Source organism: Argopecten irradians, chromosome 3 (genome assembly GCF_041381155.1).
Source record: "Argopecten irradians isolate NY chromosome 3, Ai_NY, whole genome shotgun sequence".
Classification (NCBI taxonomy): Eukaryota; Metazoa; Mollusca; class Bivalvia; order Pectinida; family Pectinidae; genus Argopecten; species Argopecten irradians.
In genome coordinates, this window is record NC_091136.1 from 51,224,180 (window position 1) to 51,238,731 (window position 14,552).

The 14,552-nt window shown below is 35.5% G+C and overlaps 1 protein-coding gene across 5 annotated transcripts in view; it reads right to left on the reverse strand.

Annotated features, from left to right (window-relative positions):
• Positions 1-3,216: 3,216 nt before the first annotated feature.
• The window catches only part of LOC138318975 (tRNA (32-2'-O)-methyltransferase regulator THADA-like), a 121,898-nt gene continuing 110,562 nt past the window's right edge, over positions 3,217-14,552 (reverse strand). For 2 of the 5 annotated variants that reach the window (XM_069261830.1, XM_069261829.1), the window contains 3 exons: positions 5,446-5,556; positions 4,014-4,147; positions 3,217-3,883 (listed from right to left, as the gene is read on the reverse strand). In XM_069261830.1, the coding sequence (XP_069117931.1) occupies positions 3,314-3,883; positions 4,014-4,147; positions 5,446-5,556 (815 nt within the window). In that variant the 3' untranslated portion in view covers positions 3,217-3,313. Of the gene's footprint in view, positions 3,884-4,013; positions 4,148-5,445; positions 5,557-5,875; positions 5,997-13,029; positions 13,132-14,552 lie in introns of those variants that run through there. The other 3 variants (XR_011207936.1, XM_069261831.1, XM_069261832.1) reach the window with 3 other exon arrangements.

A 14,552-nucleotide genomic window follows, 5' to 3' on the forward strand; every position in this document is an offset into this window, starting at 1 on the left:
TACAGACGTAACGTACTGAATGATACACACCGTTTTTACATCCACAGTTTATATTGTATACAAAAAGTCGCGATAAGTCTTAATTTAACGAGCCATCATGTAGAGAACAGTGTTAACCTATCGTGAACACCTAGAGTTCTGGATCGAGTGCCTGGAAAGCTTTTACCATCACCGTCCAAGACTGGTGATGTACGGAGAAAGTTTTTGGAATGAAAGAGTTTTCTGTGTAGCATTGGCTTGGCAACCCGCTGCTTGTCTTATCTGAAATCTTTAGAAAGTTACAGCAGAGAATATCTTGAGCTATTTTACCAATTCATCAACCAGAAATTTCACGTTAAGAGTTCAGATACTCACTTGATTACCAGAGAAAGGAGCCTTTTAACACAAACAACACCTCTTTGTTCACACATCAGTTCCGACATACGATGACTCCTTAATTTACATTTCACCAACATTTTTTCCAAAGAGCCGAACTCATTATATGGGGAAGTTTGGCTTGGACCCCATCAGATACTCATGCTTTTGGTTTCAAATCAAGTCATCATCTGATGTAAAATTCAAAAATACTAAAACCAGAACTGAAAACTTACATCAGTTGCAAATGATATGTCAGAAATTGCTGATATGCTCTGATGAACGCCGTTATCCGCGATCATTTCGCACAAGAAGGGCTCTGTTAGCGGGCCTATAATCACTGACAATTTGTTTTGATAGAACATTTTTGAAAGAAGATTTGAGATTTTTTTTTTCTTAAATAAGAAAATTTATTTTCCGTCGATAGTTTATCATTAAATAACGTTTTTGAATTAAATCATTGGGAAGACGTGAACAGGTTTTCTAGTACAACTTACGGGCTATAAAACTTAGCGAACGTTAATGGTACCAGTTGAAGATTTCGAAAATGGTTTTCTGAAATCTAATTTTGATGAGTAATTAATATAGAGATTATGTTTCACTGGTTTTATACCATGATAAATTCCTAGTCGGTAATATCTAGAACAAAACCAATACAGTAAGGCTATCTTAGGGTCCCTAAACTCACAAATACAGCACACAGATCACCATTCACTTCAACAAAATTTCCCAAAATATTGAAAATCTTCCAACTTTATTGGAGAAGAAAAGTGTTTATCGGGGAAGATATTATCAAATAATGGAAATAGACATAAATAAATAAGTTTTTATTTGCCGTATCTGTTTAAGATTTTTTTTACATACCTTTTCTGAAAATGAAATTATTGATGATAATGTTAAAAGTCTTGTACTTCACTACAACATCGACAGCACTATTGCACAAGAAAAGGATACCGTCTTTGGCTGGATTGTTAGACGTACTTGTGACGTACTGAACCCAGGGGACATTATCAGCCTGGAACAGTGGTTGTTCGCTCTCCCCGGAATTATTACTATTCCTATACAGGCAATATTTCTACACGTGAATTTCATGTTACTTTTTTCACGTGAATTTCACGTTTCACGTTAAAACAAACATTGCCTGTGTAGTTTTCCTCTCGTATGTTAGTCAATTGTTAGCTTTTGACTACGTTAGTGTTGTATTTTAAAAGATACCTTTCTAGACTTGGTCATAAGTTACTACAAAAAGCAGACACATATAAATTTCAGCTTTATCTCATACAGCTGAGTCAGCCTTATATGTCTTTTCAGGTGGCCAAAGGCCAAACGTGTTATTCAAAGTGACTTTATCAAAATATTCCATAAGACGTATTTCAATGATGAATTTAGAAATAACCTTCCTCGGGGTTAACATTTAATGGCAACATTTTGACACTATTGGAGAAAGTCTCCCTACTTCGGCAGCCATTTTAACCCCTAACCTCTGTGCTATTTGTGTCATTCTATCCATCTAAATGACTACATTTTTGTACATTATAAACTACTTTATTCCGTAATGAAACATGATTAGACACATTTTTATGTCATTATCAAATCCCTCAGTCATGTCTGGCCTAGGAATACCATTAATATATTACACACGAGGTACGGGTGGTCAACATTGCTCCAATATCACTTCTGGAGTATGTACATAGTGGAAACTTAATGGAATTTAGTTTAAATCATGTTTTAATGATGGTATATAGTCGGTATAATATATTGTTAATTGTAGACATATGTGGTGTGGGGGTATGTCACTGTGAATCATAGTCCTCATCAGTAACATAGCCAAGTCCTATGTGTGATCAAGTAATTTATTGTTACTAACAATACTAAGCGAATGTGGAGAGCAACAACTGTGGATGTGGCCGAATTGATACCGAACCAAGAAGACCGTAACTGCACACAGTTTGTCTCATACACCTATATAAAAAGGGAGAAGGGAAGTAACAAAAGCTATAAATAAAAACGACATACAGTCCCTAAGTTTACAAGAGATTGCTTCTAGAGGAATGTTTTTTGCATTTCTTGCCAAAAGAGTTCATACATTTGTTTGTTTGTGGGCTTTTAAAATAATTTCTGAACATTTTTATTGAATCGAGATCAAATTATGGGCCATGGAGTTCGTTTTGTCATAAATACATTGGTCCATATTAAACTTGCTGGCGACTTCTTTCCCATCTGACATAGCATAAAGAGATTAAACGAGAAGGGAACAAATATGGCTGGTGGTAAATAGCACACTAGATTGCAAGTACATGAGTTTTGACCCATTCACTTTTGCTTCGAAAGGGTGGAATCATCCGATTTGTCATTATCAGGTGTTTGAAAATTATTTCATGACTCACTCACTGACAGAATGGTGCCTGTATACAAAGCAAGCAAATACTTAAATGTCACTTTCACTAAGAATATGGTATATATTTTTTGCATTATCAATATTGATTTGATACAGGGCTGCTAAGGAAAAGAAATGTTTTATTGAGTAATGGACCGAGTTTGAACATGTGAGAGATAAAATTGTCTAAAAGTCATTGCTGTCATTTGGGCCAAAGGTGATAATTATATGGTATATGGCTGATTGGGCAACTTTCAGGACAAAACATGAAATAATGTTCATGTCAGATGTTTATTATGCGCTTAGTATATCTGTTTTGAGGTAGACAATTTCTATTGGTAGAAATGGAATTCAAATCAAGGAAGGGAAGCAAAACTTGAGGAGGAATTACATGGATTATATACAGGACAAAATTCACTGGACTTTTTTTGTTGTTGTTTTAAATCGTTATGATAACGAAATGTACAAAAAGCAAAGTCTGAAAGTTAAGTGAATTAGTTCTTTTTATTTTTTAGATTTTAAATTAGGAACAAATACATGTGATAATGGTATGTTTCAGTTTGACTATAACTATGTTCAGCGTTAATCCATTGCACTTCCCACCAATGCATTTATAACTGGAGTTTGTTCCCCAAGTTTACTCCTAATACACAAACGAATGACATCACATTGATTTTGGAGTGAAGCACTCAAACACTGGGCCAAGTTCATCAACATCAGGGTCTTGTAGATGTTTGGAAATACTGTCCTGTACCAGGACACTACCAAGAATGGTGATGATACAGATATAGCTTCTTGAGCTTCAATGGCTGTGTGTAAGGTATCTAAAGTTTCCTTGAATATGATTTCTATATCTGACAAACCAAACCCAGCATGTTTAGGGTTTGGTGATCTTATGGGCTGTTGGTCCATTTCCTGAGACGGAAAATGCTTTTCACAATATCTGACCACATAATCAAGTTTTGTGTTACAGGTAGAGTTATCTCCCTTCCTTTCAATGTCCCCTGCCTGGCCAGGTTTGGTAGTTAGACTTTGATCATTGGTCAGTTGAAGCAGAAGTTTAGCGAGATGTTTGATGACGAGCTGGACAAATATCACATCCTCTCTGTAAGTATTCATCTCGCCTTTATCAAACAGCCTCTCTTCCACTTCCTGGTAACATAAGGAGAAAAACAAAATTCAAATATTTGAAAAATGGTAAATTAATTGGATTAAAATGATCATAGTGTTTCAATGGCCTTCATTTATTAAACATAATGAATATTGGCAGAAAAATACATACGCTATTGTCCGAACTGTCACCTTTGATCCACTTGACAAGAGTGGTCAAGCATCCTTTGCATCTCTCTGTGTTACCATGGTATCTGACCAGCTGACCAATCAACAAGTCCAGAGACAAGAATGGCTGTACAATACCTGGCAAATGAAACCTGAATATAAGTAAATCTTTGATCATGGTTATACCATGTAATATCATTCAATTATAAAGACAAAATCTTCTGGTAAATATTGTAATACTTTCTTCCATTTAAGCCTACCTCCTAAGTAAGATATGTAAACAGGCCTAGCAATATCCTGAACCTTGTAGCCACCGTAGTCACTTACCTGAGCCCTCACAGAGTTTGGTCAAAGCCTTAGTGGTCACTTACCTGAGCCCTCGCAGAGTTTGGCCAAAGCCTTAGTGGTCACTTACCTGAGCCCTCACAGAGTTTGGCCAAAGCCTAAGTGGTCACTTACCTGAGCCCTCACAGATTTTGGCCAAAGCCGTAGTGGTCACTTACCTGAGCCCTCACAGAGTTTGGCCAAAGCCGTAGCGGTCACTTACCTGAGCCCTCACAGAGTTTGGCCAAAGCCTCAGTGGTCACTTACCTGAGCCCTCACAGAGTTTGGCCAAAGCCTTAGTGGTCAATTACCTGAGCCCTTACAGAGTTTGGCCAAAGCCTCAGTGGTCACTTACCTGAGCCCTCACAGAGTCTGGCCAAAGCCTAAGTGGTCAATTACCTGAGCCCTTACAGAGTTTGGCCAAAGTCTCAGTGGTCACTTACCTGAGCCCTGACAGAGTTTGGCCAAAGCCTAAGTGGTCACTTACCTGAGCCCTCACAGAGTTTGGTCAAAGCCGTAGCGGTCACTTACCTGAGCCCTCACAGAGTTTGGCCAAAGCCTCAGTGTTCACTTACCTGAGCCCTCACAGAGTTTGGTCAAAGCCTCAGTGGTCACTTACCTGAGCCCTCACAGAGTTTGGCCAAAGCCTCAGTGGTCAGTTACCTTAGCCCTCGCAGACTTTGGCTAAAGTCTCAGTGGTCAGTTACCTTGGCCCTCACAGAGTTTGGCCAAAGTCTCAGTGGTCAGTTACCTTAGCCCTCACAAAGTTTGGCCAAAGTCTCAGTAGTCACTTACCTGAGCCCTCACAGAGTTTGGCCAAAGTCTCAGTGGTCAGTTACCTTAGCCCTTACAGAGTTTGGCTAAAGTCTCAGTGGTCACTTACCTGAGCCCTCGCACAGTTTGGCTAAGCTAAAGCCTCAGTGATCACTTACCTGAGCCCTCACAGAGTTTGGCCAAAGCCTCATTGGTCACTTACCTGAGCCCTCACAGAGTTTGGCCAAAGCCTCAGTGGTCACTTACCTGAGCTCCACAGAGTTTGGCTAAAGTCTCAGTGGTCACTTACCTGAGCCCTCGCAGAGTTTGGCTAAGCTAAAGCCTCAGTGATCACTTACCTGAGCCCTCACAGAGTTTGGCCAAAGCCTCAGTGGTCACTTGCTTCACCTGTCCATCATCCTCTTGGAGAAGATTGACCAAAACTGTCCAGAATTCAAAGGTCAAGTCACCTGCACACAATAAAGACAATAGGCCACTTTAAACCATATATACAAATGAACAGTAAGATATTCATGTCTACAAAAAACAGAAGGACCTTTAATGATTTTACACAAAAATAGGTTTAACATGACATGACTCAGCAGCCATTGTGGGAAGCCAGTAAGGGCAATATCAATTAATCCTTTTAAAATTCACCAAATTTGTAAGGAAGAAATATATATTGTGCCATTTTCATGATTTTTTTTTCTGTTGTTCAACAATGCTGTTGGAGTCGTTGAGAAAATGGAATAGTGCTTCACTCATATAGAGAAAAACAATATAAAAGACCTTCTTAATAGTGATCTGTAGCATACTCACTATTGTAAAATAGTGTCAGCTGGTACAGACTGATCAACAGTCGACATTATCTCTGGTATGTCTAATAAAAGGTCCCCATGTAATCTATATCCTGTTTGATACAAAACTAAACGCATTCTCAGTATACCACAACATATAAATTAGCCCCTTACTGGTAGATTTTCTTACTGATCATCCTAATTAATTAATTACAGTAGATCATATAACGAGATGACCAGATAGATTTCAATTGTGGGCCAGATATCTGTTTGTCTGGACCTTGGTGCTATAATAATTGAGCAATCAATCACCAATTAATCACTAATTAATCACTAATTAACACTAGTAGGACCGTTGGTATTGTACTTATCTTATTCACAAGTTTCAACACATACATCTGATGCATCAATTAGTGTGTTTTTATTGCTGTGTCAGATACATATTAATATGACAAACTTTGTGTCTTTTATGCAGAAATAGGCCCAGGATTATATAGGATCAGGAGGCAAGTCTGCTAAGGTCATACAGTATATCATATATACATGTAATTACAGCTCTGTTATGTACGTGTGCATTACTGATTTAATAAGAAATCATATTGTGTGGGAAACAAGTTAATGATCTTCTGATGGTATTCAAATCACCCGGAGATCTTTAAATGATCAGGTATAATTACTGCATAATGTTTCCCGATACATCCTCTAATTAAAAAAAATCACAAAACTAAATGCATAGACTACCAAAAAACTGTTTCAGAGATCTTGTGTGTCCTAACAGTGGTAAAAAATGGAAGTTCTTCACATGGACAAAAAAGAGTGATGCTTTGATGAATGTACAAGAATACACATCCATAATTTTGTAAATGTCAGTACTATACATGATATATCCACGAAGAATAGGTATTATGAAAGCACCTTGATTTGATTTGTTTTGTTATTTTAACGTCATTTTTACAGCCAGTGTCATTTAAGAAAATGTCAGGTTTGTTGGTGGAGGAAAAAACCACAGTAGTATCCGACAACTGCCCCACATGGGGTTCGAACTCGCAACCCTGAGGTGAAAGGCTTGTGGTAATATGTCGGGTCATCTTAATCACCCGGCCCCGATGGCCCACCTTGATCAGGTAAGGAATCAACGAGATGTTGTGTTTATCAAACCTGTACTTGTCCTATATCAGGGTATCTATACACCATTCAGATCTTACACCAGGAACCTGATTCTAACCCCACCTAGCCCTTATATACATGGCATCTTTCTAAATTACATCAACTAGTGCAACAGAGATTAAGTCTATTGACAATTAGATCATACTTCTTTAACTAATTTCCTTCAAAGAATGAAACCACTTTATTTACATCCAAGATATATCAAATTAATTATCTCTAATAAAAATGAATTTCCCCTTACTTATAGCCTCAAAGGACACTAGTTTTTCCCAGCCAAAATTGAACTGATACGCATAACTTCAGAAATCTTGCTTGAGTCTCGATCATCTTTGTCCACCTGTCGTTATCTTGTGTATTTACTCAAAAGTCATTAAATTCTGACAAAAAATCAAACCATCCAGATCCTGAGTTAAATAAGAAGTGATATACTTATGAACATTGATAAGATGTAGTGTTACATGATAAACAATGTATTCCTTTATTGGTGTCTAAGGGTGGGAAACAGGAGAGATGTGGGTATATCTGGTAATTACACCTATCATGTAAGTATCTCCTGTAGCATGGTGGGATACACCTCCAGGTCACTCTCTGGGATACTACACTGACTTACAGATTTTAGATGAGCAGGACCGACTAAGCCCTGAGGTTAGATAAAACTTATATATTAGTTACATTGTTGATTTTAATTGTCAGCTAGGAATTAGTAGTCGTGACAACCAGATCATCTATGCTACAGCTAGGAATTAGTTATCATACAAGTACACGGGCAGCATTTTTGGAAGTTATGACCAGGACAGATGTTATCCTTATATTGATACGATATGTCACCCTACGGTATAAACTATTGCTGTCCTGTCATTGAATTAAAAACAAACAAAAAATAAAACATTACTGATGTTAAGTATACCCGGCGGTGTAGGGCCCACCTCTAAGATGAGTATCGGAGAGAAAGATACAGGGTTATCATTACCCCAAGTGATATATGTTTAGCACACATATTGCATCTAAATTATCTCCTAAACTCTGATAGACAAGGCCCACTATATCAGAGTAAATTAATTTCACATTGATATGATGATAAGGGAGCCCAGACAGCTTGTTGGGGTGGCGAAGAGGTGACTGTATGTGTTACAGGGGACAAACCTCAAAACATGACTTGAAATTGTATCAAGAAAATCAATTTAAAATCGCTTAGATGTTTAAATTCAGTTATCTGTGAAGTAATCATTGACAGAAAAATAAATTACAGAATATCTACATGAATGTTAATGTAATCTTTAGGCTATCTAACCATAAATGTAATTATAATGTCGTGAGTGCATCTTGATGGGACATATATCCCCCTGTGATGAACCTTCCCCAGGACCTCAGGTGTCATATGTAAACTGTATGATAAAAAAGTAGACTGGTATCATTATTTTGATGAAATTATTTTCGGGTTTAGATTAAGTGACAACAGAAATTGTTCAAACTCTACATTCTTCAGTATCAACGCCACCCACATATATTATTGATTATTGATTTTGTCACGTTTCTCCGAGTCTTGTTTCACAGGCTACTAAGTACAAAGATATGATAAAACACATGTAAATTGAAACTGATGACAACTTATCTAAAACCACTGTAAATATCTGATAAATATTTATAACTATAACAATGACATTTAAATAGCTGTATCAAACATGATATGTATACGACAGCTTCCAATCTAATCTAGCTTATATATCAACACACTATTCAACACCAAGGCTTTCAATGGCAGTACAATTTATTGCATATTATTTCCAATAAATATATTGACAAGATCTAATTATCTGCTGGCACTATCCTTCCTTGGATCATGACCCTGTTTTACACTGGGTAAACAAACCCTAGATGTACACACTATCCTAGTATACCATAAAACATGTGTTTATCAAGAAATGGTCAATGATATCGTCAATAAATCTCATAAAAATTGGATCTCAGCTATTCATTCAGAGAAAACCTTTACAATCATTAAAAGTGAAATGCGAGAAAAGGATTACGTACAACACAAACATTTTTTAAAGTAGGAAATATATCGGTATTGAATGACAGGCTATCATCATATCTGATGTACTTTTTGTGACAGACCACCACAAATAAAACTCTTTCTTTAAATTTATAGTTTCTACTTGATAAATTGAAAATGAAACTTAATTAATGCCAACCAGCCTATGACAATTGAAAGTAAAATAAATTTCAAATGAAAAATAAAGATATTTGATCTGAGAATAAAAAGAAATAATTGGAATGACCTTGTAGCTTCAGATGTCAGAGCGGTATATGTTGGGCGTTACATACAAACATTATCGAGATTTTCCGTGAGGTCACATGACATTATCCTTGATCTGTGTGATAGAGAATCTTAACACATAGAGTGTGACGTTTGTCATAACAAACCCTGTAAATAGATCCCTAGGGAGTCTCTCACCATCATATCAATACACAAAAGTACATCATACCCACAAAGATCACCTAAAAGTACATAACATTTTTTATCGGGAAAAATTATTGAGATTTAAATATTTAATAGAAAACAATAATATATACAGTGTATTGCATTCTTTGAATGAAATTTACAAACAAGAAAAAGCAAAAATAATTAGATATATGATATTCTTTTCAAGTTAAAAAAAATTAACAGCAAAAAGATTTTTCTAATAAGAATTTATACATGAATATTTTTAGATATTTCAAAAATTAAACACCACTCCTTTTATTTATTGTGGTATATATTGCTATATACAATATATAATTCTAACAGATTTAAAAAACCAGATAACTGCTTTATCAGAATCTAAATGTTAACATCACTGAAGACAGTAAGAAGTGCCACAGAATTTACATTAATGTGATTTATCTAAATGTATGTTTATAGTTATATGACTCCTTAATGAATTCAAAGAAAAATACCTGATATATTTAGGTAAGTAATGAAATCAACATCAGTGATAAACGTTGTTTTGTCTGTGATTCAGTGAAATAAACAAGGGATCATTATGTCAAGTTAGCCAAAACACAAGCCTGTCTGTTAATCAAGCACAGCTGGGGATCCGCATGTGGCTCCCATTATCACTGCACACTCACACTTCTTAGTTTACATGTCCCGATTTTAAATTGATGAATTAAGTGCACAAATAATTATTGCTGAGGAAATGGGAGATTTCTTATCTTACTTCAGTACAGAGATAGAAAAATAAATAGCATTTTATGTGTATAGTCAGCCTTCGGAGGTGTAGGTATACCGCATTATCTGCAGGTGTGCTGCTGTTAGTCCAGGAAACATGGACACTGTGGGATCAGACCATTCAGAGCTAGTCTCTTTGAAGTTTCTCACCAGACCTGTGACCTCATGCTGATTCTGTTGACCATTGGTCATTTAGACATTAACTAGGTACTTAAAATGTTTGGCCCCCTACCAATGGAAAATAATCACTTTGTAACTATCAACATGGTAGGGCCCTACCTCAACAAAAATAATCAGACATTTGGGCCCTCCACAATTGTAACTTCTCAGCAAACTCCAAAGGAAATGGGTTTATTTGAGGAGAAAATGATCCAGAAAATACCTCTTTTTATAAGGATATACAGGGAGATATGGCTCCAGGATGGGATTGGTGGAGCTCTGGGATAGATTGTTATGGTATAGAATGATTCCCAAGGTATTCCTTACATATCTTGTCTCAGATTCATCAGTAATCCAGTACTAGTAAATAACCTAACAATTTATGTCCATAGAAAAACATGTCAGAGGTGTAGTAAGGTTCTGATTCACTCCAGATTCTATCTTTGTAATTCTTTTCTATGATTATAATTTAATAAAGTCGACGGGTGCAGATGAAACATTCAAAACACTCTGATATAATGTTTGTTCAAAGATTCCATTGCTAAACACAAACATGGTAAAAACATTTTATTCATTTATTTAATTTTTTTTGGGGGGAGGGGGGGAGGAGTTCATGTTCTGATATATTTGATGTATTAGACCATAAATGAAGGTCCCTTGATCCCCAATATGCTACAAGTCCAACATCCACTCTCTAGGTCTCTTAGTTATTTACAAGGAGTCCTCCTTTAAAGATTTTAGCCTATTTGACTCTTGTGACCTTGAATGAAGGTCAAGGTCATTCACTTGTACAAACTTAGTAGCCCTTCATTCCAGCATGCCACAGGCTGAATATAAGGTCTCTAAACCTCTTAGTTATTCAAAAGAAGTCTTTTACTGGTTTTAGTCTATTTGACCCCTGTAACCTTGAATAAAGGTCAAGGTCATTCATTTGAACAAAGTTGGTAGCCCTTCATCCCAGCATGCTACAGGCCAAATATCAGTACCTTGGACCATTCGGTTATTGAGAAGAAGTTGTTTGAATGAAAAGTTAAGGCATGGCGGAAGCCGTAGGACGCACAACGATGGACGATGCATAATGACAATAGGTCATCCTGACCCTTTGGGTCAGATGACCTAAAAATGATAAATGAAAAAAATCATCTTATCAATATGAACAATAAAACATTTGACATGGAATATCATAGAGATTTGGAGTCTAAAACTGGAAACCTTTACCTGAATAATCTTCTAACTTTAACCAATTAGCTTATTATATGATTGTATTTTTTGGATTTTGACATGTGATACAGAATAAGTGTCGTAGTGACTTTGAGAATATCAACAAAATTTCATTAAATTTTATATGAACAGTCAGCGGAAATGACAAAAGTGAAACAACACAATGTCCATTTTGATTTCTACGTGACCTTGACATTGCTGACATTGAGTACACAAAAGGTCATGGTAATAGACAAACCAGAAATGCCTTTATAAAATAGAAATTCTGTGTATATCGAGTTTCAAAGCATACCACAACCAGAGCAATGCATGGACAGCAAATCAAAACAAACAGATTTCTTTTATATGTCAACTTAATGAATAGTTCGATGTAGAGCGCTCACCAATCTGCATTCTACAGGCAAAGGATCAAATAGTCTTGGGCATGGCAGAACATTGGCCTGATTACAAGTAATGTAAGACTGATGGCTCCCATGGGACTCAGAGAGTTGGTGGCCCATCAGCATAAATCTACAGAGCCATGTATACTACATTTATACATGTATACTTTATGTTTCTATTCAGTGTGAAAAATTGGTTTCTTGCCATCTCAACTTCTCACAGCTAAAATTGGACCACAATTTAACATAAACATGAAAATAAACACAACATATGTAGTTTCTAGGTGTGCCCCTTTCATCTTCACTTCAGGAAATCCACTAATTCAACCTAATTTAAGTTACTCTAAGGATAGGATATACTAAATGATAAACCACTTTTACTTAAAACCATATTTGTTTGATACAGATAATATCTGTATGTTCCCTCAGTACATACAATTATAAAAATGCTGCAATGCTCAATTTTAATGTGCAGTTAAACATATGTGCAGTTAAACATAGATAAAGGTAACAAAATATGAAAATAGCATTATTTTATGATAAGGATTATCATATCAAGTAAACAAAATTAATTCTGACAATTAAAATCTTGATAATTGCAATTTCTAATAATATTTTCAGTGTGTTTTTTCTTTTAATGTTTACTAAACAAAAACTTTTCTTTTTAAACTATTCAAGAAAATTAATTTAAACTTTCAATAGATTATTTATTAATATGGTTTAAGCTTATCACCGAATGGAATTTTTTTTTAATCCAATTAAAATCACATCAACATTTTGAAAATATTTCTACTAACAGATAACAAAATTAGAGAAATTATATTGGAATTTAATGACATACAACTTTTTGTTTTGTTGATTAAAAAAAAATTTCCTCCATAAATCAAATTCAGTTTTTTTTATTCTAAATTTTTTCACTAGATGCCTTGTTGAGTGTCATGGTGATATTACTGACCAGGTCTAACCCACTCAGTTGGATATAAATATGTAATGAGATAAAAAACCAACTGTCCAGATGTATTAGGTCTGTGATATGTTATCTCCTCATCTCCTCTCTCTCTCCATTCCCACAGACATTATAATTTCTCTGGTTAATATCAGCTGCCACTGCTAAAACAATTAAAATATAAGTAGGTCAAAAATAATTCTATTAGTAATTAAAACTAATGTGTAAACATTCAAACTGAAAAAATAAGTGTCCAAAAAACCCACCAAACTTTTTGGTACTATCGGTTTTCAAAATGGATTAAGACATTTCTCATTATAAATCTCATCTTAACGTCATTGGGAGTCAATATGAAGATAATTCTGACAAAGGTTTCTTTTAAGAGTTTTAAGATTTTTAATTGCACGACTACTCAAAATTTACTATAAATTACTTATGTTAAAATTCCATTCCAAGAATTTGAAAAACTAAAATTTCTTGATTTTCCTAGCAATTTTTCCCCAGTGGTTAAAATATATAATTTGAATGTTGGTATAAAATTAATTTGTTGTGCTATGAACAGCTGTGCAGTTCCTTAGTAAGATAGAATTAGATTTATCTGTACTATCAGTGGCAGTGTATTTCGTCAGTTTGTGTGTCTCAGGTATCCAGTTTCCACCAATTAACAAATAAACGGTGAAATCATCAATGAATTGTATGTAATCTGCTTAAAATCTTACACGGACAGCTTCTGTGTAGAAATAAAATAAATCTGAACAAGAAAATCACTGTCAGTAGTGCTTTATCCACAACACTGATGGCATCATAGCTGAAAGGAAATCTCAGACTTCTTGAAATGTTCTGCCTTTTTGTATTAAAGTGCTGTTGTAACAGCCATAGAAATGTTTATTCATTAAAACTGCAAAATGCTGCAAAAAGTTTAATAAGTAAGTGCTGATAAGCGCGAGTGAAAGTGTGACAGCCAGTAGTCAAGGCACCACAGCAATGAATCAGCTGAAAATCTTCAACCAGGAACCGCAAATACACAAAACATTACCCAACCATGTTTACACATGCCTGAAATCTGAGCAGTGTGGGAGAAAACGGACATTTTCCATAAAATCTGGCAGAAAAACAATTTAAGTAGCAACTTGCAGTTCCCACCAAAATTTCAGGAGCTAGCAGACATAGGGACAAGGCACATATCCAACACTGACTTTTACATGTGTTGTCCATCATGTTCCTACGGAAACAGGACCTTGTATCTTGTTCCTGTCAATGTTTGACAGTGACCCTCTAACAGTGATAGCTAAAGACTTTATCTGATGAAGACAATATGTATATTCATCCTCTCAATCATGTTACTATAACAAAGCTAATTACAGTCAGTGTACCTACTGTATCACAGTGTTCAAACAATGACTGTTTGGAATATTGGAATGTAGCTTGATTATAGTTATCAACTATTTAATTATTTTTTCCTTTGGACTGCTCTGTACTTAACACATTTTTGTCATATCATAATTGCTTTAGAAATAGATCTGTCAATTTTCATCTTGCTTTTGTGTCTTGGTTTCTGCTTTGAGCATTCTTGTCTTCCTATTCT